General features: G+C 50.7%; 1 protein-coding gene across 16 annotated transcripts in view; it reads right to left on the reverse strand.

The window, feature by feature from the left end:
• The window catches only part of ARSG (arylsulfatase G), a 141,266-nt gene that overhangs the window by 65,998 nt on the left and 49,841 nt on the right, over positions 1 to 25,427 (reverse strand). For 14 of the 16 annotated variants that reach the window (XM_040640345.1, XM_008693667.2, XM_040640340.1 and 11 more), the window contains 4 exons: positions 11,640 to 11,827; positions 8,827 to 8,874; positions 6,882 to 6,993; positions 4,222 to 4,359 (listed from right to left, as the gene is read on the reverse strand). In XM_040640345.1, the coding sequence (XP_040496279.1) occupies positions 4,222 to 4,359; positions 6,882 to 6,993; positions 8,827 to 8,874; positions 11,640 to 11,827 (486 nt within the window). Of the gene's footprint in view, positions 1 to 4,221; positions 4,360 to 6,881; positions 6,994 to 8,826; positions 8,875 to 9,216; positions 9,433 to 11,639; positions 11,828 to 20,501; positions 20,518 to 25,427 lie in introns of those variants that run through there. The other 2 variants (XM_040640346.1, XM_040640341.1) reach the window with 2 other exon arrangements.

Below are 25,427 nucleotides of genomic sequence, written 5' to 3' on the forward strand. Positions count from 1 at the left end.
AAATAGATATATATATGTGTGTTAACGCACCAGCACAGAATGAGGCTAGAAGAACTTGCTGAAATCTATCAAAAGAGGTTATGTCTGGGGTGTGGCATTCAGGGTGATTTTTTTTTTTTTTCTATGTGTTTGTCTCCATTTTCAGAGATTTCTAAAGGGGATACATATAATTTGTATGGCAAAATGAGTGGAGTAGTGAGCACAGAAGAAAAAAAAAGGCAGATGTCAGAGAGGACATTCCAGGAGAGAGAGGATGGGGCAGGGCATGGAGGGTGGGCTAAAGATTAAAACCCAGGACAGCCAAATCTGGACAAAATCATCTGATCTGAAATAGAAAGCCCTCTCATGAAAGGTCCCCAGTGGGCGCCTGGCCAGAGAGCCTGACCTGCAGGTGGAACCAGGAGGGGTAGGGATCTACCTGGTTGGCTTCCGGCTCCAGACAAGGGGTCTCTCTGGAATAGACTTGCCTCCACATTTCTCCATCTTTCTCTGGGCTTCAGTGTTACAGACAGCATCCCAAACCCACATGGGAACCCAGGTCCCTGTTTAGAAGCACACAGGGACTCCACTGCAGGGGAACCCAGCAGCCCAGCATTCGAGGCCCTTCCCAACCTGGGTCCCTTCCAGCCTTACCCTCCTTCCTGCTCAGAGACTCTATATGCCAGCTTTCCAAACACCTGACCTTCTGCCTTCCTATGCCTTGGTCATGCTACTCCTCTCCTGGCAGTAACCTCCTGGTACCTTGCCTACAAACACTTACTTAATTCTTAAGATCCAGCTCAAAAGCCACCAACATGCCTCCTTTGCTCCCAGGTCATGGACGGCTTCCTGCTGCCTGCCCCTGTCTTCTCCCCTCCCTCACCATCCTCATCAGCATTGACCATACAAACTGCATGAAAGTAGCTTTCCACAAATCTGTTTCCCTACTAGCCTAGGAGCCACTCAAAAGCAAGGACAGACCTAATTCACGTCTGTATCCCTAGGGCAACACCAGCACACCTTTAGGGCAAGATAAAGTCACCCACTCGTTATTCACTCACTCAGGGAATATTTATTAAGCTCTAACTAGGCCCCAGGCCCTGGGGACAGAGCCATGAACATGACAGATAGGATTGCCACCTTCCTGGAGCTTCACATTGAATTGGAAACAGGAGAGGAAAATGCAACTAAAAAATGAATCAGATAATTATTTACAAATTAATAGGAGTGATGGAGAAGAACTACATACAGGGTTACTGTGGGACGGTGTAACGGGGGAGCCAAGCCAGGTTTGGGGTGAGGCCTGCAGGATGGGGGTACAGGTGGGCTGTGCTGGTGGCAGCTGGGGCAGGTGAACCGCACCGGGGAGAAGCTGTAGGAGAGGAAGACTCCAGGTCCCACTGCCCAGCTGTTCCTTAGCTCCTTCTTTGCCTCACTCTGCATTCATCGGGGCACTGGCACAGGAGAGAGGGGAAAGAAGGGGGTGGGGGGAGTGGGCACCAGGTTATAGCTGAACCCGGAGCCCTGATGCAGGCGGCAGGTTGGGGTACAGGTGGGCACTGGGTGAATGGAAGGCAAGGGGCAGACCAGGAGGGGGAGAGCAACGCGGGGGCAGGGTCGAGGAGGCAAGTCCAGGAGGGAATCAAGACCTTGACGTGGGTCCTTGGCTCCAGCCCAGAAAGGCGGGGGGGAGGGAGGGGGGGGCTTGTGTGTCACCCGTGTATCTCGGGGACCTAGTTCTGAATGAGGGGTGCTCCGCCACGTTGACCATGCACTCTGATTTCAGATATCCTAAGCTATTGCTCATGCCTGGGCCAGCACACTCATACTTATCAGGACCCATATTCCCTATTTAGGCTCAGCGTGCCATCCCAGACCCTGGGGCGCAGAGAGGACTGGCAACTCCATGACCCAGGAGCTCATGATATCTGCTCTCTCCTTTTTTGTCGGTTAAGAACTTTGCCTGCTGTTTAAAACACCCAGATCAAAGGTTAGCTTTGGGCATGCTGCCAAGTCAAGGGTCTAAATACAACTAAAGATCTAAGTAGAAATTTAGAAGAAGTCTAGGGAGGGCTTCTTGCCAAGGAGAAGCAGGAAGCCCCACTCTTGGGACTCCTGATAGTTCTGACACACAGGCCCAAGTGGGGGATGGCCTGGCCCTGGGGGAAGGGTCACAGAAGAGAAGTGCAGACCTGGGGCCCTTTCTTGCTGATGCTCGAAAAATCATGGATGAATTGGCAAGTCAAATCCTAAAGAAATCAGCGTGCCTAAGGATTCTTTTCTGTAAGGTTAAAAGACAAAGGGATTCATGTGACTTTTTCCTTAAGAATGAATTAATAAATTGGCAAACTTCACCTTTTTCATACAATAAGGAGGTTGTTTGTGGATTTGTCTGTCCTGTAAGCGATTAGTTAACTGATCGATGAACAGCCCCATGCCCACTTGAGAGCATGAAGCAGTCCCTTGTCCCCAGCAGGCTGTCACTTCTCCTCAAGGGCACTGTGCTGTCCCAAGCACTGAGGACTGAACTGTCCCCACCAGCCACGAAGCATTCACCTGTCACGGGGCACAGGGACCTGAACCATCTCGAAGCTCCAGGGAGCAGAGAGACATGTTCAATCCTCCAGATGGGAGAAGGGGCTTGCCTGTTTCATATCAGCCACCCCCCAAAAAAGCCAGTGTTTCTCAGAAAGCCCTGAAAAACTTTTAAGATGTGATCCCTGAAGCCCCAACCGGGTGCTCTCCATATTTAAGCCGTAAGTAGGTTTCATTATCAAGAATAAATTGGTACCTCTGCTCTGCCTGTTGCCCTGCTCTCTAGAAGAATCTGTGGCTGAGCAAGGGGTGGTGGGGATTCTTGTACAGTCAAGGACCAATATGCTCCATAGGTGGAGTCCATTTTTAATTCTGCACAAGCAGACAGGCATGCGACACGTTGTTTCTTGCCCTCTTAGGCTAAGGCTGTGGGGAATACCAAAGAAGTTGCTGGAAGATGTTCCACTGCCCCGGAGGAGTTTGCAGTCTTGGGAGAAAGATGAGCCAATCACCCCCAGGCTTGTTAGAGGCCAGAGCAAAGGCAGCTATGGAGGGTGGGGGCAAGGCCAAGGTGGGAAGGCAGGGCGACCATGGGCATCCAGGGGTATGGCACAGTTCTGCTTTTCGTGTTTTGTTATTTTTAATGAGTCACTTCTAACATTTAAAGATCAGGAGATTTCACACACCGGCCAGGTGTGTCTTGCGTGTCTTGTGAAAGAGAAGGATCTGACAGTCTCGGCTCCTATTTCCTAAAGAAGCCACAGGCAGCCGGAGCTAGGTACCAGCTGCTCCTTACAAGGGGCCTGTGCTTCCAAGTTCACCACAGGCCCCACCACTCCCTAACGCCTTACACTCAGCCTGCTTCCCTCTGGAAGCTACCAGCGCCCTGCAGATGCTGGAATTTGTAACTCCCGTGCGTTATATTGAATAATAGCCCCCAAAGCTATCTGGGGTCTCATCCGTGGAATCCGCGAGTGTTACCTTTTACAGCAAGAGAGATGTTGCAGGTGCAGCTGAATTACGGATCTGGAGATTGGGAGATTCTCTTGCATTCACCTGGAAGACCCTAAACATAATTGCAAGTGTCCTTAAAAGAGGGGGCAGGGGGAGATTTGACTCCAGAAGACAAGAAGGCAAAGGGACAACAGATACCGAGATTAGAATGACGGGGCCCTAAGCCAAGGGATGCCAGCAGCCACCAGAAGGCAGAAGAGACGAGAAACATTCCTCGCCTGGAACCTCTGGAAGAAGATAGCCCTGCTGATACCTTGATTTTAGCCCCACCAGACTCATTTGGGACATTCAGCCTCCGGAGCCGGAGAATAAACTGCTGTTGTTTTAGCCAGTAAGTTGGTGGTGAGTTTGTAACCGCAGCAGTACGAAGTAATCTGCCCCGCCAAGTAATGAAGCCCTGAATGCCTCGAGTGTCCCGAACACAGCGGCAGGCCCTACCATCCAGGAGCTCCGAGGAGAGGGGTAGGGGACAGCTCCCGGGAACTCAGGGAACAGACCTGCGGAGCTTCTAACCCAGGTCTGGAGATTCTAGGGGAGACTGTTCTCTAGTTTCACGTACAGGGAACATGCACGTGTCCCTGTTTGTTGGGCAATGGGACTCCAGTGTGGCTTGGAGGGGCGCTGAGGCCAGGGGCCACGGGGGTGGGGGTGGGAGGGCAGCCCCAGGGCGGGGGGTGGGAAGGGGGTTCTGACCTTGCGTGCTGGATGAACTGGGTAGCTTTCTCGGCATATTTCTGCGCCAGGCTGCTCAGGTTCACAGGCTGCTCCACGATGTAGAGGTTTTCGTAGAGAGGAAGGGCCACATCGGTGTAACAGTCCCTCTCAAGGTGCCTGTGTGGAAACCACAGATGGTGTTCCTTTCCATGACCTGCGCAGCCGCGGTGTCGAACAAAATGCTTTTATGCAGCGATGGGCGTGAGTACAAAACACTTAATAACCTGGCCCCAGACGATTTTTCCCATCTGCTGTTTCCTCCAGTGTGAAACCAATAAAATGCCTTCTTCCCTTTCCTTCTAACAGGCCTTTATGCTCCTCGGACAAGCCCGGCCACTCTGCAAAGCTCGCAAAGACGTCCGTGAGCTACAGACATTACTATTCCCATTTTGTTGCGAGAGAAACTGAGGTTCAAGCAAATTAAATTACTCAAGCAGAGTCCCATAGCCAACCAATAGCCGCCATCCCTGTCTTTTTCCGCCGACCTCCCTAAATGATGACTTCTGTCTACGGGGCGCAACGCTTGGTGCTTTCCTAGGTCAACCATCAGGATTTCATGTGACCTGACGTCTGACCAAACGCAGGTGGCTAGGGACAGTTTAAACATTTCAAGCCATGTTTGGAGAATTTGGAGAAGCTTCAGCCACTGGAAACAGTGGGAGTCAAACCAGTTATATTTCCTAAAAAAAAACAAACTCAGTCCATGGTCTTATAGCTGGAGATGAGCCTGACCCGTGAATGCCCCCACATGAGTGGCTAAGTAATGACTCTGGCCGTGACCCGTGGGAAAGTTACCTAAGCCCTCAGAGCCCAACTCCCCTTTTCTGAAGCATGACCCTGCGCTCTGACGAGATCCTGAAAGGACGAAACAAGACAGCCAGTGCTAGCGCTCCGCACACTGCCCAGCCTATGAGCAACTCCATCAACGCTCAGCACCCCGTCCTGGCCGCCACAGAGCACCGGGAGAGAAGCAGAGAACCACGGAGAGAGAAGGGGGAACGGGAGGCATCTCAAGGAGGGAAACCGTCCTCGTGGTGCAGGGAAGGTCTGGAAAGAGATGAAAATCCCCCACTACACCTAGATGCACACATCCCCCTTCCAAAAGCTTAGGAGGCGAGGTCAGACTGGGGTAAATAATCACCAAGGACTACAATTTTTGAAAAAGGGAAAAAGGATTATCACCGTAGTAGGTATCATAATGCTAACATCACCGTCAGTGTCAAGTTTTCCAGGTTGTTACGAGACTTTGTGGCAAATCCACCGTCACCTACAATCTCTCCCCTCCCCCCCGCCCCCCACTAAGCCAACCCTTTATTTTCTCTTTGATTTAACATAGATTTAAAGGGGCCTGGCTGACATATGGCAGGCCACGATATGGCCAGGGGTGCCCGCGGGCCGCAGCTGGTAGGGAGGGCAGCGAGACAAGCCACAGCTTCACTTCTACCACTGCCATGTGCACCGAAACCCCTGTGTATCCTGTGACAATGCAGACCTGGGGCCTGGGGGGCGCAGGGGTCTGAAATTCTGCTTTTCTAACAAGCACGCAGGTGACAGCCACACCAGCGACCACACTCTGAGTAGCACGCGGGCTCTGGACTCCGAGGGACCCCGACTGGGATCGCCACCTCTACTACCTTTACAGGCTCCTCACTTCCAAAATCAGGACAGGTACCTGCCTCACACGATGGTCGGGGATTGCCGGTGAGCACGGAGAGGGCGAGACTGTAACAGTTTCTCAATACGTGGCCATTATTATGTTAACTATTGGGTTATTAATGAGCCAGCGGAAACCTGCCTTCCCCAGTGGCTGGGACACCTGTAACCTTATCAAGAACCACAGTGCACGCGCTGAGCAACCAGAGAACCTGGTTTGTGTTGCTTTATCGCCTGAACAAAGTTTAGCACCTTTTTCTGATAATAAATGCACCGCAAGCGCATCGTGGAATATTTGGAAAATACAATGAGAAAGAAAGAAGAAATGAAAACCCTTTAGTCCCACACCGAGAGGGAATGAACCACTGTTAGCAGCACTTCGGCTTATTCCCTTTGAGTCCCGCTCCGTAGGGCTGGAAGGTACCGATACAGAGGTAGCAAGAGCATACTGCTGATGACTTGTTTCCTGCTTTTTTCACATCCTAGTACGTCCTGAACATTTCCCCATTCCATGGAATAGGATTTTAAAACATCCTGTTGAGTGACGGCATGGCATTTCAAAGCTGAATGCTGGCTTCTTTGCCAGGGGAAGGAGGGTGACGAAGCTTATAAGGAGCCCTGTGTGTTTTCTCCCTCTCTCTCTCCCTCTTATGTCCAGGGTTTAGGCCAAGCAAGTGGTCCGGCGCAAAGCCAGCAGGCAGAGGGGGAGCCGGGCCCCACCTGGGTAAGTCCAAAGCAGCCCCAGGTTCTTCCCAGCTGAGCTCAGCAGTCCAAGGAGACCGGACAATTCCAATAAAATAATTTTGTTGACCACACCTCTGCTAAAAGTTTTCTTATACCCCGTGCAAATAATGCGTTCAAATTTGCACTAAACGTACTCATTACTCTTTAGCTGTCTCTGGTGGCCTTCCTCATTTACTCCTAACTACACCCTAAGGATTTCACCTCGCTCTGGAGCCCATTGCCAGTTGCTCGGATGGGATTACCTTGATGGTCTACCGCCCCGTGGACACGCTGGACAAGGAGGGTGGTTGTAACCCGGGGTATCCGTGCAGCCCATATCATGGCTATATGGGATTCCAAAGTAGTAATCAAAACCTGGAAGAGAAGCAACTGGTGAGCACCCCCACTCGGCTTCTGTTCTATGAGCCTGCATTCTTACACCCCGGGCAAAAATTTAATTTTCCATGATTTAATACTGCAGTGCTATGGAGTATGTAATTAAAAGAGGATTTGATTAATATCCCTTTGTAGTATGCAAAGAAAACACTTCGCTGGGTTCTGGCTGTAAGACTAGATTTGCAAAACACCTTGGGATTAGAGTTAACCCAGAGTGGGAGGAAGTGGAGAGAAGTATTGCACACCTACCATCCCCAGTGCACTTATGAACGCATTCAGTAAGTAGTGGGTGAAAATCAAGTACAGGCAAGGCACTGCAAGGAATAAAATAGACTGACCTCAAGGGACTGAAGGGGAAGTAAGATATATAGATTAAGCTCTAAGAGGTCTGGATGAGGGTAATGGAGTACCAGGACAGTGCACCACGGTACGAGAAGCAGGAGGGGATACAAATGAACTCGGAGATAGGAATCAAGAAACCTAAGAGAGCCCAAGCCAGCAGGCTTTTTGAGACGATCCGGTCCAGGGACACAAATGTATGAAAGGTGCTCTCTCCTCTCAGTCCCAACAGCTGCTGAACAGGATTCAGTCTCAGGATCCATCCCTTCCAACACAGGACTACAGAAATACGCACTCAGGGTGTTAACACCCCAACCCAGTTGAGCCTCATTTGTCAAGGAGGAAACAACACCAAGTGGGAAAAGTACATTCTGTGGTAATTTTTAGTGGAAAAGCCAGGTCTTTCATTTCCTTCACCTGCCACTCTTTACAAAGCACACATGGAAGATGCCAGGGAAGCCCGACTGAGAAATGGGGGACAGGGGAAGAAAGGGGGAAGAAAGAGCACCAGAGAGGGGGAAGGAGTGGGACAGGATGTTGGCCAGTGGGAGCCCGAGGCTGAAGGCTGGTTGCAGGCCGATTCTCTGGAAGCTATTCTCCAAACCCAAAAATCTTCAAACGTATACATTCCCCCATGTCTAGGAGAGAGCACTGCAGCCTCTTTCCATGGAGTTAGAGGGAGATAGAGGGCAGAGTGGGGAGGCAGAGAAGTCTGCAAAATAGCCAAAGAACTACATTTAGGGAAAAGGTCACCCGTTTGCTTACAGAATAGCAGGAGCAGCCGGGAGCAAGTGCCACGGAAGGAGTGGGGAGAAGCCTCAGCAGATGAGATAATGATAAACCACTTTCAAGAAAAAGTATGTGGGTTCCCATCTGAAATGGAAGAGGCAGGTCGGGGAAGAGCAGAGGCAAAAATAACAACTTTGGAGAGCCATCAATAATTCGGTGACTTGGACATTCAGAGAACTCATCAATCAGCAAACTGATTTTCAGATAATTGGCTCAGGCAGCTTGATCTTGGCCTATTCCCCAAGGTCAGAGAATCAAAAGTCTAAGGCAGTGAACAGCTGCAGGAAGAAGGCAAGAGGGAGCATCTCCTACTTGGGTTTACGGCCTGCTTCTGTGAACCCACTGGACAATTTTTACTTCTTACCACACTGGACATGTCTGGACCTTCCAGGGGCCAAATGTTTCCTGAGATGTGGACACTGATGGGCTCTCGATGAGAAAGCCAGAAGGGCTGGCAGAACCGAGGAGGGGGGTGGGGCAGGAAAGATGACAGGAGAGAAGAATATGAGACCAAGGGGAGCCCTAGGTCCCCGAAATGCACCTACGTGACCCTGTGAATGAAAATGTCCTAACTCAGGAGGGGAGACCCCAGGAGTAGGATGGCTTAAACATGAGTGGAATCCTTTTACACCAAGTTCTTTACTTTCTGTTTCCCAGGTAACAAGTTCCCCAAAGAATTCTTACCACGGAAGTTAGGGTGATAAGAGCCATGATGTCCGAGATGCCATTTGCCTGTAGGAAAGCAAGAGAGAGACTTTCAGAGGAATCCGCGCCGGGGTTCCCAGTGCCTCTGGGGAGCTGAGCACATACTCGGTCCTCCATCCGTGTTACCCTTTACGGAAGACAAGCAAAGAGAGACTGCAAATGCTGTATGAAAGCCAAGCCTCGCTCTCTGGGACTGAGAGGGAGTCCACAGGGACAGAGAAAGCAAGGATGACTCAGGACCTACGCAGGAAAGCACACAGAGAAAAGGAAGGCAAGCCTTTACTGGGGGCTCAGAGACACCAGCAGGCTGAGCTTCTGCCCTTCAAAGAGGGTTCAGTGCCCACAGCAACCCCAAGTTGCCCACTGCACCTGCTTTGCCCTTCCGTGCTGGGGCTCTGCTGAGGCCCAGAGGACAAGCAAGGACCTCAGAGAGCCTTGGAGATGCCTGGTTCCCTTCCGGTTTCATCATCTTCCTCTCTGGCCACCCTCAGCAGCCCGCAGAGGCTGGATGGAAGACCGCCTCCCCCTTTCTGCAGCTGTTCCCGTGCAGAGACGCTCGCCTGGATGTGCACAGCTGCGCCTCGCTCTGTAGATGTGGGGGAGAATGACTGGGCGATGTGTGGCGGAAGCTCTGACCGTGTTTGAACTCTTGGACCTGCTAATTCCGCTCTGAGGAGTAAAGACCCCAGGGAAACCACCCACGAGGCAAGGGGCAGAGAAAAGAATGTGGTCCAAAGATCTAAACAGTGCCAGCACCAAACAGCACGTAAAGGAAAGAAATAAATGAGGAACTGTGGGAGGATGGCTAAGTAAATTATTTACATGGCCTTGACAAAATACTACCAACTATCTTTTAGAGGCAAATGCATGTAGCAAAAGGTAATAATCAGGGAACCCAGGGAAAGGGCAGATGAGTCTATTATTCCCTTTTTGCAACTGCTCTGTAGGTTTGGGGGGGAAATGTAATATAAAGCAGAAGGAAACAGATTCAGCTCTACGTGGAATGCTTGGATTAAGCATTACATGGCAATCCAAAATTATATTAAAGTGTTATTTTTAAAATTATTAAAATTATTGTAAATATGTAAAATTGTATCAGATAGAAATGTAAAATAATAGGAAAGGGGTTAAAAGGAGGCCCAAGTGGTATATATACAACTAGGTAAAAACACATGACCATGGACCCATGTTAGAAAGCCATCAAAAAAATCCGTGGTGGGGTTTTTATTTTTCCCATAAGCACGCTTATAGGAAGTTCATAACGTCAACACATGGATGTGGTTGAATATCTTCTCACTAACATGCAAAAGGTGGAATGAGCAGTGAGGGGAGAGGGGAGCAGCTGAACAGTTAATATATAATCAGTGGCTCACCTGGAGTTCAAAGGCACAAAGAGGGAAGGGCAAGTGAGATCCAATTCGGCTCAGGAAGAACCCAGCCCTCTGTTGCCTCATGAAACTTTAGAGTCAGAGCGCCCCAGGGGCCAAACCCTTCCGGGCTGTGAGCATGACTCGGATGCAAGTGGTGGGGCCACTAAGGATACTCAGGCCACTCTGTGGGCTTCACAGTGAATATACCTCGGGGTATGGGCAGAAAGGGATTGTAAAGACGGGATCTTAATTTGCACCTCCCCCCACTGGGGCTTGCCCTCCTGAGACAATAAACGCCACACTCCAGTTTGACCTTCTGTAAAAGTATCTCGGGCTCCTTGACCCAGAGGAGGAGGCGGGGCCAACACCCGAAAAGCGAGCTCCAGGCACCAATAACATCCTCACGGGGGCCCTCCCTTGGCACCGCACGTGCGTAGGGTGCAGGGAGGCAGGAATCCCACCGGACCCAGCTCTTGGAAAGTCAGAGTAACAAGCACCGGCAGCCCGAGGATGTTGCTGGGACTGCCACGTTGCCTTGGTCTCTGGAGGAAGGACCAGCAGTGGAGCAAAGCATCAGAACAAGGCTGGGCAGACACGTCTGCCTGGATCCACCCGCTCCGGGGTGCGCAGCAGCGAACACGTTCCCTCACCTGGCGGAAACTCGGTTTCCTCACACACATAACCGGGCAAATCTTCACCTCGGAAGGCATCTCCCGACCCTGATGCCAATCAAACCTTAGCCCAGGGCCGGGCAAGCAGGAAATGTTGACTAAGAGGTGCCTACAAACATTTTAAAAGGAAAGGAAGCTGTTGGACAGCGTGGCAATTGCCTGCTCTACACCCATAAACCCACTCACCCCGCTAATTGAACTCTAGTTTTGTTCAGGGATCGGAGCCGCGTGCCCCAGTCCGAGTCCTGAGCCCAGTTTCCCAGCCTCCCTTGCGGCGGGGCGTGGTCAGAAAATTCCACCAATAAGATTGAAGTGCGTTACCGCCGGGAAGGGTGGGCGTGTCCGAGAAAAGATTGGTTTTCCTGGTAAAAGTGAGCAAACGAGGCCGCCGCCTCCCCTCCTCTGTTTTTCCTTCCCTTAAGCCAAAAGATGGTGGATGGTACTGAAGCCGCTCACTTGCAACCAAGAAGCCACGAGCATGAGGACAAAAGCTAATGTACTACGGATAGCGGAGCAGAGAAACAGAAATGGTGTCCTCGAGCAGCCGAGCCCATGAAAGCCTCACTCACCTCTAAGCTTATTATAATGGGAGGAAAAGAGCTCCATATATGGTTTAGGTCCCTGTTAGGTCTTTTCAATGACTTATAGCTGAAAGCTTTCCGACCTTAGACAGCAAGAAATAAACACAAAGCAGGCGCCGCAGCAAAGGCTGTGGGAGACAGGGGTCCCGGCTGCAGGGCTCCAGTGTTACCTATCATCCCAGTGACGTAGCCAGCTTGCTGCAGCACCTCAGCCAAGGTGGTCTCGTTGAGCGGCAGACCCCCCACGGAGGTGACCGCAAAGTTGTGTGTGACTCCATTGCGAAGGCCAAGCCGGCCGGTGAGCAGGGAGGCCCGAGAGGGCGAGCAGGTGGAGGCAGCTGCGTGGAAATCCACAAACCTGCATGGAAAGAAGAGGGATTGGGGTCCTTCCATCCACAGAGAGCCAAAGCAAGAGAAGTTCAGTTCCCACCCAGTGCCCAGGATTCCAGGGCTGGGAAAAGCTGGAAGACCACCTCTTGAAGGGCCAGGTTAGGAAAATGAAGCTCAGAGAGGTAATGCAACTAATTTAATGTCACACAGCTCATTCAGATTGGTTTGATTCCAGTATATTTAATGGATCCTCTTTATCCAAAGATTCCATATTTCAAATTCATCGACTCACTAAAACCTACCTGTGTCTCCAAAATCAATACTCTTGGCTCTTAAGTGGTCACTCGTGGGCATTCCAAGATGTTCCAAAAATTTGTGTTTCCCACTTGCACACCCCTAGCTGAGGTTGACGAAGGTGACCTTCTTGTTTTGGGTCTCATACTGCAAGCAAATGTCCTCCTTTCCACAGTCTATGGAGTGTTAGAATTTTTGCATTTTTGTGCTTTCTGTTGGTGATTTTGCTATTTAAAGTGGCCCACAAGAATAGGGCTGAGGGCTGGCACTTCAGCCTTATAGAGATGTGATGTGCCTTATAGAGAAAATACGAGTGTTAGATAAGCTTCATTCAGGAATGAGTTACAGTGCTGTGGGCCATGAGCTCAACGTTAATGAATCAAAAACTATATTAAATAAGAGGTTTTTAAACAGAAACACACATAAAACAAGGTTCTGTGCTGATCTGTTGACAAAAATGTAACCAGAGGCTCGCAGGAACTGACCTCTGTCCATCCCCTAGAAGCAAGGGTTCAGTATTCTGTAATTCAGTGTTCTCCGTGACTTTACAGAGTGACTACTGCCAATAGCAAGAACCGGCTATATCTATTACACATGACTGGACGCTCAACCTTTTTTTGGACACAGTGGAGAAATATAAAAGAAGTCTAGCCATTTTCCTACCATCAAGGAATGTGATTAAACTCCATATCACTAATAATGGGGCAGCTGACCTTGTGTGTCTCCTCATGGGATGATACGAAGTTGATCTCATCGAGGATTCTTGTCAAGAACATTTAACCTGAATCTAATCAGAGCTCTGGACCTAATTTCCAGGTTACAGGAAATGCAGCTAATAGAAGAACAAATTAAATGACACCACAAGGAGATAATCTAACAAACCATTCTACACATTCTATGACAACTGCTGTTCTTCAAACAGTCAATATCCGAGGGAAAAATGGGATAGAGAGGGGATATTCTATACTAAAGGACACTAAAGAGACAAACCAAATGTAACACATGATCCTTGACTAAATCCCAGTTCAAACATGCTAACAGCACATCTGGGGGCTAATTAAGGAAATTTAATATGGACTGGATATAAGAATGTTTTCGTTCTTTTTTTTCTTCCGGTTGTATTCGCCTATCACGTTGTATTCATCGAAGGTGCACAACATAATGATTTGATACCTGTATATACTGGGAAATGATCGCCACACTAAGTTTGGTGAATGACTATCACTTCCCATAACTATGATTTTTTCTTCTTGTGATAAGGATTTTAAGATCTCCTCTCTTAGCAACTTTCAAACATACAGTACAGTATGGTTAACTAGAGTCACCACGCTGTGTATTACATGCCTAGAGCCTACTTATCTCATGACGGGGAATTTGTACCTTTTGACCCCCTTCACCCATTTCCCCTCACCCCCACCCCCACCCCTGGCAATCGCCAATCCATTCTCTACATCTGTGAGTTTGGGTTTTTTGAGATTCTGCATATACATGAGATCATATATTTGTCTTTCTCTGATTCCCTTTACCTAGCATAATGTCCACACCCGTGTTGTCACAAATGGCAGGATTTCCTTCTTTTTTACAGATGAATAATCTTCTGTTGTCTATGAATACCACATTTCTTATTACATTAGGGATATATTTTTGTTACATTAAGGAAGTTATTACATTAAGAATGTTTTTATTCTTAAGAGATACATGCTATGGTGTTTATAATAAATGAGCATGTCTGTACTCTTCAAATGACTCAGGAAAAACACCACCACCTTATTTACGGATAGAACAGATACAAACAGGGGCGCCTGGGTGGTTCAGTTGTTAAGCGTCTGCCTTCGGCCCAGCGTTCTGGGATGGAGCCCCGCATCGGGCTCCCTGCTCCACTGAGAGCCTGCTTCTTCCTCTCCCACTGTCCCTGCTTGTGTTCCCTCTCTTGCTCGCTGTCTCTCTCTCTGTCAAATAAATAAATAAAATCTTAAAAATAAATAAATAAATAAATAAATAAATAAATAATAGGTACAAACAAAAACGCCAAAATGTTAATAACAGTTGAGTATACTGGTGTTTTTTTGACGATTCTTTTCATTTTCTGTTTGAGATTTTTAATATTAAAAGTTAATAATTAATTTTTAATATTATATTTCTAAAAGATGACAACCCAGAGTCTAGAATGGGCAGGACAATGGCAGGGTGGGGGGCCAGGGCCGGGCAGGAGGGTAGGGAAGGTAGGGAGGGCCGGCTTAAAGTACAGCTTGGCCTATCAGAACCATGCGTGTCCAGGGTGTCCGGAGCCGGTCTGCCTGCTGAGCCGCCACCCCAGACAGAGTGAAGCCCAAGGTCCGGTGGGGTGCAGGACTGGCCCACAGACGCCAGGTGAGCACAGCCAAGCAGGGCTCGGTGCCTCTCCCCTCCTCTCCCCACCTGTCCCCACCTCTCTGCGTCTGACCCATCCTCACCCAGCAGCCAGGGGGGCTTTAAAGTGCCCCTCTGGCCACTGCTTAATACCCTGCAATGATTGCCTGGTCCATTCTCTAGAAACCCGCTCCCCCACGGCCCATCTTTCAGGCCTCTCCTTCCCTCCCCGCCGCGGGCACCAGCACACAGTCTTCGCCCAGGTCTGCAAAGTGCCAGCTCCTTCCCAAGGTCAGCCTCCGCCTGGCATGCTCTCCCGGATCTTTGCATGGCCTTTCCTCCCTCCTCGGTTTTCCTGCAAAGGGGCCTCTGCTGTCCTCTAATCAGGCACCCTGGGGCATACTTGGTAGCACTGACCCCAACCCTGATTATCTGGTTTATTTTTGTGTCCTTTCATTCGGGGCCATCCTCTTTCCATGCAAGCTTCCTGCGAGGAGGGCTTAGCCCATGCTGCTTGCTGCTTATCTCCAGCTCTGAAACAGGGCTCTATAAATACAGGGAGAAGGGAGGGGAGGGGGGGAGGGTCTTTCCTTCCCAGCAACTTCACTGAAAATGTAACCAAACCTCAAAATAAGCATTACTGTAAAGTGTGATGGGAGGAAGGGGGCGGGGGTGGGGGTTCGCTGAGCGCCTTCACCAAAAGTTTTAAAGATAACATGCTGGCGTGGAGGTTGCAAGCATAAACGTCACGATGTGAAGTGTCATGAAGAGATAGGACATCAGGGGACCCATGTGAAAGCAAGGGGATGAGGTCACAGAGAGCAGTGCCTGTGTAAACACTGCCTTCCCACTCGCCGCAGAGCCTGGCTCACCACCTACCCCCTACAGCAGGGCCTCAGGTCTCCACCATAACCCCACACCTGGACGGTGGTGGCCCCCAAACGGACTGACAGTGGCTCGAGACCGAGTCTGGCCACTTGCCCAGGTAGCCCGCCCAGGGCCGTGCTTGCTCAGGGGCTTAGAGCAGCCTGGGGACATTTCCTTGTGTTCGGTGCCCTCACAGAGGCCAGCCTGGGGCAAGAAAATGGCAAAATGCATACAAATCCCTGCTTCTCTGAGCACACAATTCTGGCAGAAGACTTGGAACAGAGGGGATTAAAATGCAGTGTTTAAAAGGGACTCCACTGGGGCGCCTGGGTGGCACAGCGGTTAAGCGTCTGCCTTCGGCTCAGGGCATGATCCCGGCGTTCTGGGATCGAGCCCCACGTCAGGCTCCTCCTCTATGAGCCTGCTTCTTCCTCTCCCACTCCCTCTACTTGTGTTCCCTCTCTCGCTGGCTGTCTCTCTCTCTCTCTCTGTCAAATAAATAAATAAATAAAATCTTTAAAAAAAAATAAAAATAAATAAATAAATAAATAAAATAAAAGGGCCTCCACCTGCAGCCTCTCTCCGGCCTCCAGGTCCAGCTGGACTAAGAAAGCCTTAGGAGTCCTGGCATGTTTTCACGCCCCTCCGAGACGCCCTACGGAGCTCCCCTCAGCTTGGTGACAGCAAGCAGGGAGGGCCCTGAACACCCTGCCCTTCACATTGACCTTGGCATTTGCAGGGGTGATGGCCCTGGAGGGCAGTCAGGAACACTGGCTTCCTCCTCTCTTGTTCCTTTCCCTTTCTCTCTCTCTCTCTCTCTCTCTTTTTTAAAGATTTTATTTACTTATTTATCAGTGAGAGAGCATGAGCACAAGCAGGGGGAGGGGAAAAGGGAGAGGGAGAAGCAGACTCCCTGCTGAGCAAGAAGCCTGATGCAGGACTGGATCCCAAGACCCTCAACTGACTGAGCCACCCAGGCGTCCCTTTCTCTCTCTCTTTGTAAAAATACTACACTCAAGCCTAGGGATGGTAAGGAAAAACTTTTCACATGTTACAAACTGATGACCACGTGACCCAGCCATTTTACCACCAGGGCTGGGAATCCCCACAAGCAGTGGAATCAGGTACTCAGACTCATACTGACTCGTTCACAGTCACGGCAGCACTATTCGGCGTGGCCGAAAGGTGGAGGTGGCACAGCTGGTTATCCGCGGGTGGGCGGACACACAAAATGTGGTGGCCCATCCACGCTCTGGGATACTATTCATCCACGAAAAGGAACGAAGCAGTGGCACCTGCTACAACGAGAATGAACCTTGAAAACGCGACGTGAGTGGAGGAGGCCCGTCACCAAAGGCCACATACTTACAGTCCCCTTTATATGAAATGCCCCAAGTCGGTAAATCCACAGAGATGGAAAACAGGGGCTGTAGAGAATCTGCTTGGTGGGTATGCGGGTTTCCTTTTGGGATGATGAGAATATTTTGAAACTGGACAGGGTAGTAGTTGTACCACATTAGAAATGTACTAAATGTCACTGAGTTCTTCACTTTAAAATGGTGAATTTTGGGGCGTCTGGGTGGCTCAGTCGGTTGAGCATCTGCCTTTGGCTCAGGTCATGATCCCAGGGTTCTGGGATGGAGCCTGCATCTCCCTCCGCCTGCCGCTCCCCCTGCTTGTGCACGCTCTCTCTCTCTCTCTAACAAATAAATAATCTTTAAAAAAATAATATAAAAAATATAAATAAATAAAACAGTTAATTTTATGTCATGAGAGTTTCACTTCAATTTAAAAAACAATCCAGATCTTACAGACTAAGAGGAAAATGCCACATTCCGGCTGAAGAGGCCCACGAAATTGGGTGGCGGGTCTGCAGTTCTTTGGGTGGGAAAATACTCAGGGGGTGATCTATCGTTTCACTCAATTTAGTCCAAAACTAATGACGAAGCAGGAAGCAGGGGCAGATCTGTGACAGATGCTGAGGAAGGACAGAAGCAGTCCCCGTCCTCAATGACCTTACAGTCTAGTTTCTGAACAACAGCCTTACGAGGTCATTTCTACTTTCCTACGAATGGTTACAACCACTTACGTAGCACTAACTGTGGGCATGGCCCTCTACGAGGGTTAAGGCATCTAACACGGCAGCCCTAGGATGTGCTGTTGTAAGCACTCCCGGTATGGAGACTGAAGCAGCGGGACCCACGGCCGGACACTGGAGAGCCGTGGTTTGTTCCCCGGGCAGGCTGCTCCGGGCTGGCCCCCAGCCTTACACCGCCCAGCTAGGTATCCACGGGCAGCCTTTAAATGCAGGCCCATCCAATTCCAAATCCCCTGTGCATGCCACGTAACCACGCTGCCTCCATTAGGAAGTCCAGAGCAGTTCTGGAAAGCCGAAGGGAATGGGCTGGGAGTACCCACTCCACAGCCTGTCTTGGGGGGCCACCAGCCCTGAGACTCCAAGAGATAGAGTGAGGGTTTTAAGCAGAGAGGAAACATGCCCAGTCCCTCAGACTCAGGGTAAAGGAGGCAGAACAGGGCACTGGCCCAAGGAGAAATTTCGACACTCCATCCAAAGACTGGTGTGGGTCTCACACACACACGCACACGCACATGCGCGTGCGTTCGCAGGCAGGCACACCCATCTCCAAATGCAGCTGGCTATGACATGACAGAATTGCTACCTGGGCATAAGAAGGAGCTTCTTGAAATAACATGACAAAACACTGATATGATCAACCCAGGTTTGGCCCGAGAGCCTCCAATCCTGAAAACCTTCAAGAGAAAACCCAGGCACCTGACCATCTGGGCTCCTTGGAGTCCTGCCTGGAAGCAAGAGGCCACACTCCACAGCTTCGGGGTCTCTTGAGCAGGTCACAGTTCTGGGAATTCATGTTTCTGGAAAGAAGAGTTCTCCGCTGGGCTTCCTCGGCTCCAGACATCCTCAGCCCACACCAGGGGGTTCCCACAGCCTCCCTGCCACACAGCTCACCCCAAAGATGGCTTCATTCCCTGATGCCATTCTTCAAGGCCACAAATGGCAAAGAAGGGACATCATCAGGGAGCAGTGACTTGGCGCCCTGAGGTTCCAGAAGAGCAGGCTTGGACCTGCAGCCCCTCTTGGAAGGGGCCTCCATCTGACAGAATGAGGGCAGGGAAGGCAGGGGACCCCACATGTGTTGCTGGGTCTGCAGGTGCTGGGCAAGGCCCCTCTCCAGGCCTCAGGGAGCCCAGGGGCTCTGGCTTCCCACCCCCTGCCAACATTCCTTCCAGACCCTCAGTCCATCAGGGCTGGAAGCTACACTTGCAACTTTGCCTCCCTCAATCCCTATGTGCCCATTTCCCAGGCACAGTTCTCCAAACCATCCCCACCTGCCAGACATCCTGGGGCCCCAAGGGTCCTGGATGGTGCAGGCAGCCAGCAACTCCTACTCTTCGAACTCTAAACCAAGTTCCACCTAGCAGAGCACCTGTTGCTCCCAAGACAAACATTCGTCTCCGCCCGGCCTTTTCTGTTTTCTTCCTCCCGAGATTGAAGCACATGACCCTCCCAGCTCCCACTCCTAAATACCTGTCCCTGGTAATAACCCCTATCACTTCCAGCTCACGCCTATCAGGCACTTACTAGAACCCAGGCAGTTTACCTACATAGCAGGTATGAGCACCTGTTAGCCCTGGGTTCATTCTGAGTTGAAACTGCACATTCTGTAAGCCCTGTGAAGGCTGGCCCGGGCTTGTTGGTGTCATTTCTTTACTACAACAGACCCAGTTGCACAATTTGCAGGGCCCCGTGCAGAAGAAAACAAGGGAGCCTTGCTCAGAATTTACTAAGCATTTCAAGATGGCGATGACAAAGCCTTAAACCAAGAGCAGGGCCCCCCTAAAGCATGGGGCCGTGTGTGCTGCATAGGGAAGATGCCCACTGAGCCGGCCCTGCCCAGCCGCACCGGTTCTGTCTTGGGCCCCAGTCATCCCTCAGCCCACCAGGCTTCCCAGAGCAAGAAGAGCAAGGCCCATGGGTCTTGGGCCCCAGACGTTGCTCCCATGTGGCACGTGGTTGTTTTCTCTGCCGGTCTCTGCAAGTTTATCTGGTTCTGCTTTACATTTGCCCCTGAACACCTGCTCTTCCCTTCCAGGCTTCCCTATTGCAGGAAACAGCACCATCTCTCACTCGGTTATTCAGTCCAAAGGAGTCATCTTGATTGCTCTCTTTTCTTCCCTCCACTGCCAGACTATCAGCACATTCCTGATAGGATTCCACTTTCAAATATATCCAGAATCTATCCATTTCTCTCCAACTACCTGCTAACATCCTAGTCCAAGCTGCTATCATCTTGCACCCAGACTACTACCATAGTCTGTATTGTCTCCCCAGGGCCACCGTGTTGTATAACCCCAGGGGATGCCATTCACGCTGCTGTGCGGAGTTGAGCAGAGCACCCTCTGCCCAGCTGTATGTGGCAATCCTGCTCCCTACTTCCACTCCTGCTCCTAATTCCCCCTCCTCCCATTTTCCATGGGGCAACCAAAGTAATCTCAAAATCTTGTTTATTGGCTAACATTAATTTCTGGCTGGAAGACCTCTAATGGTTTTCACCATAATGCAAGTAATTCCAAAGTCATTATAGTGGCCTCCAGGCCCTCCATCAGAGCTCCCCAGCCCGGGCACTGAGCACAAAGAACGGGCCAAATGGGTCACAGGTTTTCCAAGATTAGGTTCCTCTCAGCCTCAGGAACAGCCAGATGGGGCCCTGGGCAACTGGAGGCTCCAGGGCAGTCTTACCCCGGTGGGGTGTGTGCCCTGCACAATTCCAGGGAAGGCAATCCTCTGAGAGCACAACGTGGAGAGAGCCCTTGGGGTAGGGTGCCCGGCTGGTCACCTCCAGCCGCCAGGAGCCTCAGTGGAGTTCAGCCAACCACAGCAGAGCTCGCTGGGGGAGCTACAGGGAGGAACCCACAGCCCTTTCCACGGGTAGCTCACACTTGAGCAGGAGTGTTAGGACATGTGGATAAGAAGACCAAGCCCCAAGAGAGAAATACAAAGCAAGCGCTCTGGGAGGTGGAGTGACAGGAAGGGTAAACGTGCACAAACAAGGCTGTGTTAAATCCCCGCCTCCACGCCCCCTAGTGTGAGACTAAACAGGTAACTTCATCTAGGCCTCAGTATCTCCCTCTGCAAAATGGGCATAACATACCTGCTTCACCAGCTTCTTTGAGGGATTCAGTGGGATGACGTGCCCCAAGCACCCAGCAGAGCTCCAGGTAGACAGCAGGCTTTTAAAAACTCAGGGTAGTCAAGGTAATTGGTGTCATGACTCGCTAAACGGGGGGAGAGAGAACATTCCAGGTATGCAGGAGAGCAGTGCGCTGGGCACCAAGGGGCAGGATTCAGGGGAGGCGAGGCTCCTGGATGCCGCTCACACTCCCCAGGTATCACGGTCCCTGCCACACGCATGTCACACGTCACCTCGGCCTCAGTGTGCACAGCACCAAGCCCAGCGTCCTCCCTCCAAGATCCCGTGTCCACCTCCCTCCCAGTAAACCTGGCTGGAGACCAAGACATCATCTTCAAGTCCTTCTCCGCCACTTCCCATTCCCGACGATGCCACCTGGGATCTATATAGCTGTCGTCCCTCACCCAGATCACTTCGGTGACCTTCCAAGATGGCAGGTTCCCTCACCCCAGCCATGCTAGCAGACCAGCGGGTCATGCCAACCCTGGATCCCAAGTCTTCAGTGACTTCTTTCTGTATGGCCACCATAACACACCAGGCTCTGGCTCAACCTACCTCTTCAACCTTCTGGGTCCCTGCCACCTGATGTGGGCTGAACTGTGTCCTCCAAAAAGATAGGTTGAATTTCTAACCCCCGTCCCTCAGAATGTGACCTTATTGGGAAATAGGGTCATTGGGGATATAATCGGTGAAGGTGAGGTCATGCTGGATTAGGACGAGTCCTTCACCTCCTAGGACCCGTATCCTGATAAGAAGAGGACAGAGACAGAGAGGAGAACGCCATGAGAAGACAGAGAGACGCACAGAGGGAAGGTGGTCACATGATGGCGACAGCAAGGGATGGACACTGCCACAGGCTGAGCAATGCCTGGGGCCACCAGAAGCTGGAAGAGGCAAGGAAGGAATTTATTCCAGAACTTCAGAGGAAGCATGGCTCTGCCAACATCTTCATTTTTCGCTTCCAGCCTCCAGAACTGTAGAATAGATTTCTGTCGTTTTCGGCCACTCCGTGTGTCATACCTTGTCAGAGCAGCACCAGGACAGGAACACTCCCTCCTACTGAGCCCCAGAGCCCAGCCCAACAGGACTCCTGTTCCCAGAACATCCGGCAGCCCTCCCTCCCTCGCATCCCACATGCGCCTCTCCAGCACCTCTACTCTGTGACACCTCACCCCGGAGAGTCGGACTCTTCCTCTTGCCCTTCCAAATTCCTGCCTATCCTTCGTGAGCGAGCATCGTCCCAGTGTTTCCTCCTCCCCCCGGACGATGAGCCTGGACTTTGGCTTCTGGAGCGCATGAAACCTCCTGGCAGCCTTTTTGTGTCTGAATGTATGGCTTCACCTGACAATGTCCGGGCTGGACCAGACGGGCTTCGGGCCTGCTTTCCCACGGTGGGCCAAGGCCTTCCCCACCCACCCTTCCACGCGACTCTCATGCCCCACACCCACCCACCCCGACACGGGCACGGGCCTCCGCTGCGGGGTCAGCAGAGCAGCACAACCTCGTAGCCTCGAGGATTGGGCCCACGGCCCGTGACCCGGGCAGGGCTACTCAGAAGCCACCCTGGGATTTTCTGAACCAGACAGCGAGGAGGAGCCCTCTCGTTCCCTTTGAACCCCAAGCGAGGAGGGTGCGGGGCAAGGGACACCTGTCCCATCCTATGGAGGAACCTGAAAGAATGAAGCAACTGACTCAGGAGCCCGAACACAGGACGGAGTCTCTGTGGAGTTTAGTTTCTGAACGAAAGCCCCGCCCCTTTCAGGCTCAGGCTGGCGGCACTGGGCTGCGGCCACTTAGAATCAGAGTCCTGGCTCTCACAATGTGGGTGTAATAGGATAGGAGCCCAGAATGTCACAGCGCCCAACATCAAGCCCTGCCCTCAAGTCGCCCAAAGTTCAATAAGGGAGTTGCACAACCCCAGCATGTGAGAGAGCTCTGAGAACAGTATGCACAGGTGTTCTGGAAGCACGCAAGGCATACATACATGGGTGTTGAGGAAGCAAGTCCTTCCTAAAAGAAGCCACACGTAAGCTGAGACCTAAAGTATAAATAGGCATTAACTTTATGGGTGTCTTATCAAAATAAAAATAGCTGCCATTTAGCCCAATCATATTGCATATATGATGTCAAATCCCTAGGAATCCCATTTTACAGATAAGGCAGGTGAGGCAGAGAGTTTAAGCAACTTTCCCAAGACCATGCCGCTGGTATGGGTGCAGACACACCTTACCCTGTCCAGTCACCGTAGGCCAGACTATAGACCCGTATATTTGGGAAACCACAGAGCTAGAACTGCCCAACCAAAATCCCATGCTCTTTCTATTCCCTCTGCACCTGAGAGAAGGCTGGCTGGACCTGGGCCAGTCCAGAGGTTGGTAAAGTAAATCCAGAGGGAATTACCTTAGGTAGGTGACTAGTCTTGGGCTAGGGAAGTCCTGAGACTCACCTTTGGTGGTGCCTGCCCCGAAAGCCCGACTCACATGCACACAAACCATGTGAGCCTGAGAGAAACACCGGGATGCCTGTCTCCCAACGAGCTCCAGAGATGAGGGCAGGAACCACAGTGTCAGAGGGGTCAACAAGTTTTCTTCCTAGGCATGAATTACAGAGGAAATCAGAATCCAAATTTTACCTTGGGGACTGTGGAGTTCATTAATGCTAAGAGAATTCTAATTGACCACAGAAAAATCCTTCAGTTTGCTAAGCTTAGGGAAATTCTGTCCTCAGTGGGTCTGGGTTGCACAAAGGCTGTTGACCACAATTTTCTTCCCTGGCACTCGGGACTGAAAGTTGGTGTTGAAGCCCTAACCTTCCATATGATGGTATTTGCAGGTGGGGGTTTGGGAGGTAATTGGTTTTAGATGAGGTCATGGCAGTAGAGCCCCTATGATGGGATTAGTGTTCTCATAAGAAGAGGAAGAGACCAGAGGTCTCTCTCTCTCTCCCCCTCCAGGTGAGACACAGTGAGAAGGGGGTCATCTGCAGCCCGGAAGAGGATCCTCAGCAGAAACCGACCACGCTGGCACCCTGACCTTGGGCTTCCTAGCCCCCAGAATGGTGAAAAATAATTCCTATTATTTAAGCCACCCCTTCTTTTGTATTTGTGACAGCAGCCCCGGCGGACCAGTACACGCGGGCAGAGCCCAAAACACAGCGCCTAGATGCTGTCCCTGCTTGCCTTTCACGACCATCCTGGAGGGGCTCTCCTTGAACACACACCACCACCCTCGTGGGAACACCTGTCGTGCATTTCTACAGCACGTGTAACTTCGATTTCCTCCCCAGACTGTGGGTTCTGTGAGGGCAGGGTGGAGCTGGAAGGGCAGCCCCAAAGCAGCATGCCTTGATGCCACAGAGACACTCCAGCAAAATCTGGTGGGCAAGCAAACAAAACTTGAAGAGGTCATTCGGTTGGAAAACATCCATCCATCCGTTTTGCCCAAAATCGCTCAAGCTGATGCTCTTCAGGGTTCAATTCTTTCCCCACCTTGTGTTTAAGTTCACATAGCTTGATGCTCCGAAACAATCTTTTTATGTCCCTTATTTCCAAGCCTTTGGAGAACCCTGACCGTACCCTCACCACACACTCCCCCCCAAAAAAACTCACAACACCCCACGCAGCCCAGTGAACTGACCTGCCTGTCACCTTTCCTCTCTCCCAGCCTCTGTCTCCATTCGGCAGAGACTAATTAATAAGCGATAAAATGGTCTCGCTATTTGGAAAGCTTCTTTTGCTTTCCCCCAAATCTATCTGGGCAGGCTCAGGCCAGTTCACCAACAGGGGTCCTAATTAAAGTCTGAAAATACATTGTAAAGGCAAGCTGGAAGTACAGAGCCAGACATTACAGCAGCCTGTTCACAGGAAAATCAACGCAAATTAAGCCACAGCCAGACAGAAACCAAAGCAACTTGCCATCACATAAATTACGTATATTAGAATCAGAAAACGTTAGTGCTGGAAACGCTGCCCCGAAAGGCCCTGGAGAGACATAACATTGTGAAGTTAAGCATGTCCAGCCTCATTTATGAGGAATTTAAAATAGATGATGAGGCTTTCTGTGGTCACTCTCTCAATTGCTGTGGGCCTGGAATAAGGGCTGTCTCTGCTCCATTCATAATTTAAAGGCTTGGAGGCAGAAATAGGTTTTAAAAATTATTTGCTGTGGCCTTTGTGTGTAGAGGGATGGAGTGGGAGGTGAGAACTGGAGAAACACTTTATGGGACCCACCAACACAGCTTGGCCTCCATGTTACCTTCTGTTAAATGGGAAGACCACCAAGTCGGGACTCAGAAAGTTGTCGGGTGGGGTCACTGAGGTAACCAATATGCAGATCCTTTGTAAACCACATGCAAATGTGGCAGCAAAGAGTAAACTTGGTGTGTTTTGTTTACTCATCCATCCATCCATCCTTCCATCCATCCATCCTTCCATCCATCCATCCACCCATCCATCCATCCATCCATCCATCCATCCATCCATCCATCCATCCATCCATCCATCCATCCATCCATCCATCCATCCATCCATCCATCCATCCATCCATCCATCCATCCATCCATCCATCCATCCATCCATCCATCCATCCATCCATCCATCCATCCATCCATCCATCCATCCATCCTTCCATCATTCCATCCATCCATCCATCCATCCATCCATCCATCCATCCATCCATCTTTCCATCCATCCATCTTTCCATCCTTCCATCCTTCCATCCATCCTTCCATCCATCCGCTCATACTCTTGTTCTGTTAAAAAAAAAAAAAAGATTCCTGGCAGCTGAGCTTGGTATGATCCTTGGCAATTTCCCCCTTTCCTTTCCACATTCTCGTTGTGGATATGAGTACAATCACGTTCAAGGAAGGACACACACACACACACACACA

This window comes from Ursus maritimus, unplaced genomic scaffold, assembly GCF_017311325.1.
Source record: "Ursus maritimus isolate PB19 unplaced genomic scaffold, ASM1731132v1 scaffold_24, whole genome shotgun sequence".
Lineage (NCBI taxonomy): Eukaryota > Metazoa > Chordata > Mammalia > Carnivora > Ursidae > Ursus > Ursus maritimus.